The 4,966-nt window shown below is 40.4% G+C and overlaps 1 protein-coding gene across 1 annotated transcript; it reads right to left on the reverse strand.

The window, feature by feature from the left end:
- Positions 1 to 2,906: 2,906 nt before the first annotated feature.
- LOC101677537 (olfactory receptor 10C1-like) lies at positions 2,907 to 3,869 on the reverse strand. Its single transcript, XM_004766799.1, has one exon. It carries the CDS (start codon positions 3,867 to 3,869, stop codon positions 2,907 to 2,909), a length of 963 nt encoding a protein of 320 aa, XP_004766856.1.
- Between the last annotated feature and the right edge of the window lie 1,097 nt (positions 3,870 to 4,966).

The following is a 4,966-nucleotide window of genomic DNA, read 5'->3' on the forward strand; positions in this document are numbered from 1 at the left end:
CAATTACACCTTATTTTCACAAGCAAGCACCAGGTCAGGGCTGGCCCTCTGCTGACAATTGGCAAACCAAGCACAGCTTGGCCATTCTGTAAGGAGACAGGCTGACCTAGAGGGGCTGATGGTACGTTATGATTTTGCAACTTGCTATAGAAAATAACTCTAGGGGCGCCTGGGTGGCTCAGTGGGTTAAGCCGCTGCCTTCTGCATAGGTCATGATCTCAGGGTCCTGGGATCGAGTCCCGCATCAGGCTCTCTGCTCAGCAGGGAGCCTGCTTCCTTCTCTCTCTCTCTGTCTGCCTCTCAGTGTACTTGTGATTTCTCTCTGTCAAATAAATAAATAAAATATTAAAAAAAAAAGAAAATAACTCTAAAAGTTATAAAATTAATACCTTCTTTTTCAAACTCTTTCTCTTGGCATGTATTTTCTTATTGTTTGGCCTTTATCCACCTGGCTTTGATCTTCTGCTGGTTCATCCATTATTGAATCAAATAAACTTTTTAGCACATTCTAAAAATCTATTTGTTTGAGAATTTTGCTCTAAGAAAACATGCTTGTGACTGGATTTTCATGTAAACAGGAGGTAAACAGTAATGTGTGTACTTTCAAGATAGTAGGCATATATATTTAGGTTTTCTTTGGGATTATTGTTAAATATAAATCAGAAGTTACTGTTTATACTGCATATGCTGATTAAAACCAAAAGATAGGCTTTCAGAAAAGAAAAAGAATATCATGCCTCTGAAAAAAATCTCACAAGTTAGAAAGAAGCCTGAACACCAAGGCTGTCGCTTATCAGCAGAGACATTCTATGGTCTTTTCACTTTTACTTATCCCGGGGACAGCGTACACAGGGAGTCAGAATTAGTGGAATAAACTCTCCTGGAATCTGTGACCAAGAACCATGGATCTTGCATCAGACCTTCTGTAACCAATGTTGGCCCTTACCAACTCCTGGGGGTGAGCAGCTTCTGCCTCTCTTCCTTGGACTCCAAGAGGGTAGAATAACAATAGTACCTGGGTGGTTTTCAAGGTCAAATTTTAGACAAACACTGAAGGAGCCTGAGCTGCCCTTTCATGTATTCAGAATCCAGTAAATGGTGGTTATCCTATGGTCAGTGCTGTTGTCAGAGCTGGTGCTCAGGAGAATGCACTCTAAGGCCTCTTGGAAATAGATGGCACAGGGTTTGAGAATCAAAGTTAGCAAAGAATTTCTCCCTTATCAACATTCAGGAGGATTTAATAGAGAAAATATGGAGGGTAAATTAATTCTTGACAATGTACATATTTAAAACAAATATTAAATGTTCTAGAAGATGCATTTTTCATACCTTTTATGTTTTCAACATAATCTGTCATGAGAAGGGACTTCAGTGCATGTGTGTGCATGTATGGGTGGCAGAAATAAAAAGGCTAAATTAAATAAATATTTACATTGGTTATTATTGCATGGAAGGAATCTAAATGAATTAAAGTTTAATTTGTACATTTTTATACATTTTATACATTTGCTCTGAAGAGCATGTGTTATATTTGTTTTAATAGAAATGTCCACAAATATTTTAACATTTATATTATACATAAATTTTGTGTTTGAATGAACTGTGTAGTTCTTGGTAAAACAGGGATATCTGGCAAAATGCACATCGTGGTCATTAGTTAATATCACTATTATCCCTAGTAGAATCATCACATCTTTTGATCTTTTCCTGCTAATTGATATTTAGATCTCAATCAAAACTGCATGTCTTTACAGTGTATAACATGATGATTTGATACCCGCATGTGTTGTGAAGTGATTATATTAACACACCCCTTGCCTCACAGAGATTATGTGTGTGGTGAGAACACTTAAGATCTACTCTCTCAGCACACATCAAGAGTACATACAGCATTGCTAACTAGGGGACCAGGTTGTCCATCATACTCAGGACTGTCCATCATACACAGTGATTAAGTCATAGACCTCTGCTCTGTCCCATTACAGCTACTACATGAGCAGTTACCAACTCCTCACAACCCATAGCACCTCCCTGAGAACTAGGTGCTCACATTCCACGCAATGCCTCTCTAGATGCTTACAGCTCATTTCCCTTCAGAGCAAGTTTATGGATGATTTCCAAACATATGGAGCCAGATTTCATTTGCATATATGCAAATTTTATAAATTACATAAAAATCTTTTAATTATATATGTTAATAATTTTTGGTTCATTATTTTCCTTCCTGAATTTAAATATGATTTTCTCTTTAGGAAGATTTTCACCGTGGAGACTTTTGATAAAAATTTCCCACTTTTTTCTTTTAATTTTCTGCAACAAATGCCTCTGGAATGTGTTTGCTTTTTTTCATATTTAAATATTTTTATAGTACATGCAACTCACAGAAAGAATTAATTCTATATCATTGTAATGATAATTAAGGTAGAAGTGTTTAAAGCATTTTTTTTGTGGAAAGAAATAATGTGCTCCATGGAGTTATTAGGGAATTGAGAGTCATGTGGGACAGACATATGTGGGAACACTGCCTCCAGAGACCAGGGCAGATTCACAGGAGATGCTCAGAAGCTAGAAAATGTCTAATAAAAAATGAGAATTTGCCAGACTTCTAAGATATAATCTGGCAATGTATACAGCAAGCCTAGACTGACATATTTTGGAACACCTGTCTAGTATTGGACTCATCTATCAAAATTCTTTGGTAACCAACTTCCTTCCAGAATTTGGCAATCAGCAGTTTGACTGTGACTACAGAGGTGTCTCCAAAATTACAGCTACTATTATTAAAGAAGGTCCTCACAAAATAGATTGCAGAGAGCATACTGCAGAGATCAGTTTTGTTTTCTTTATTTACTCCTGGGTTGTGTGTGCATCTTTTCAAAAAGCCGATTTGCATGGTCCTCCAGGATCTACCCATGAGTCAAAACTTTCTTCTTACCCAGGGTTCTCTGGAGAGCTGCCTTGACCTCCTTGTTCCGTAAGCTGTAGATGATGGGATTGAGCATGGATGTCACCACTGTGTAGAACAGAGCTAGGAGTTTATCTATTCCTGGTGAATGGCTGGCCTTGGGTCTCAAGTAGGTGACAGACCCAGAGCCATAGAAAAGCGTCACTACAAGCAGGTGGGAAGAACAGGTGGAAAGAGCTTTACGGCGGCCCTCAGGGGAGGGCATGATCAACACAGCAGCTAGGATCCTGCCATAGGAAGCAATGATTAGTAAAAATGGACTGGAAATGCAAAGAATGGCGACAACAAAAACTGCAGCCTCATTATGGGATGTATCACCACAGGCAAGAGCCAGGATAGGGGGAAGGTCACAGAAGAAGTGGTCTATTTCACAGGGGCCACAGAAGTTCAAGGAGAAAATGTAGTTGGTCTGGCCCAAGCCTACCATGCAACCCACTCCCCAGGAAACGACTGCCAACTGGGCACATACCCCACGGCTCATTCGTGTTGCATAGTGCAGTGGGGAGCATATGGCCATGTAGCGGTCAAAAGCCATGGCTGCCAAAAGACAGCACTCACTGATAGCAAATAATGTGAAGAAAAACATCTGTGTAGCACACCCCTCCCGGGAGATACCCCGGGCTTCACTCACGAGGCTCTGCAGCATCTTGGGTATGACTGAGCATGTGTAGCCAATCTCTAAGAGAGACAGGTTGGCCAGGAAGAAGTACATGGGTGTGTGGAGGACTGAGTTGGTCCAGATGGCAAGGGCTATGAGGGCATTTCCTGTGAGGGAGGATAAAAACATGAGGAGGATGAGGGTGAATAAAAGGAAACACTGTTCTCTGACCTCAGAGAACTTGGCAAACATGAAGTACTTGACAGACAGGCTGTTGTCTTGCCACGAGGAGCAGCTGAGGTTCATGACCTGGGGAAGAGGACAGCAAGGAAAATGCCGTTCAGCTATAAACGCAAATCTCTATATTGCTTTTAATGAGCTCTAGTAAGTCAGAGAGATACACTTCTTACCTGCAATTTTAAAATTCAAAACACACGTCTTCATGCCTTTACCAACCAAATCCTGTTCTGTGTTCACAAAGCCAGGGGATCCAATAAAAAATACACCTAGTCACCAAGTAAAATTGAAAACAAAACAAAACAAAACAAAAACATCAGCTCAATTCTGTCTTAATTTCTTCCTTTAATCAATCATCAAATACTGCCAGACGAAGGTCCTCTCACACCTGTCCTTTTCTTCCTGTTGCTATTGTCACTGAATTCATTCAGCAGGTGCTTATTGAACACAGAGTATTCTGCACTCACTGCTGTGGGTCCCGAGATTTCACAACAACAATAACAACAAAAACCCACAAAAACACACCATTTCTCCCCAAATGAAACTTATTTAGTGAAAGAAAGCAGAAATTAAATGGGTATTCAATGAATAAAGAATGGCTCTAATACAAAGTATTAAAGCCAGATGTGTCCTGAGGACTGGGTGTTGGAAGGGGGCTTGGAGCATGGAGAAGCAGGAACCCAGGTGTGAGGATCCCCACACCCACTCACACCATGCCTATACTGCATGCTGATTTCACTGATCAAGATGACAAGCTTCTTTACCTTTAATACTTCTCATATGCCAGCCTTTCCCTATCATGGGGTTCTTTGCTAAATGGAAATTACCATAGTCTTAAAGTTCAAATTCAAATGTATTCATGTAATTCATGAAAATCCATGGATTGACTCACTGATTATTGATGAAACTTTGATCTTACCCCTTAATAAAGAACTTCATATTACAGTATTTCCAACTATACACACACCAGCAGCCTCCAGAGTATGTCATGCTTGCACAGATTTCCTTCTCTTTGTGCTCTTTTTCTTGCAGGGACTTGACATCTGCCTCCCTGATTGTCCACCCAGTCACCTGCCCAGTGCACTCAGATTGCAGGATGGCATCTTCTCCTCCCTGGAAATGTCTTCCCCATGTCTGCTCTGCCTTGTCCCCATACTATGTGTGGG

Source organism: Mustela putorius, unplaced genomic scaffold (assembly GCF_011764305.1).
Source record: "Mustela putorius furo isolate JIRA1106 unplaced genomic scaffold, ASM1176430v1.1 tig00000905_pilon_pilon_pilon, whole genome shotgun sequence".
NCBI classification, from domain to species: domain Eukaryota; kingdom Metazoa; phylum Chordata; class Mammalia; order Carnivora; family Mustelidae; genus Mustela; species Mustela putorius.

What these genes read in the sequence shown, in the direction of transcription:
- LOC101677537 (XM_004766799.1), bottom strand. Translation starts at nt 3,869, where the DNA reads ATGAACCTCAGCTGCTCCTCGTGGCAAGACAACAGCCTGTCTGTCAAG.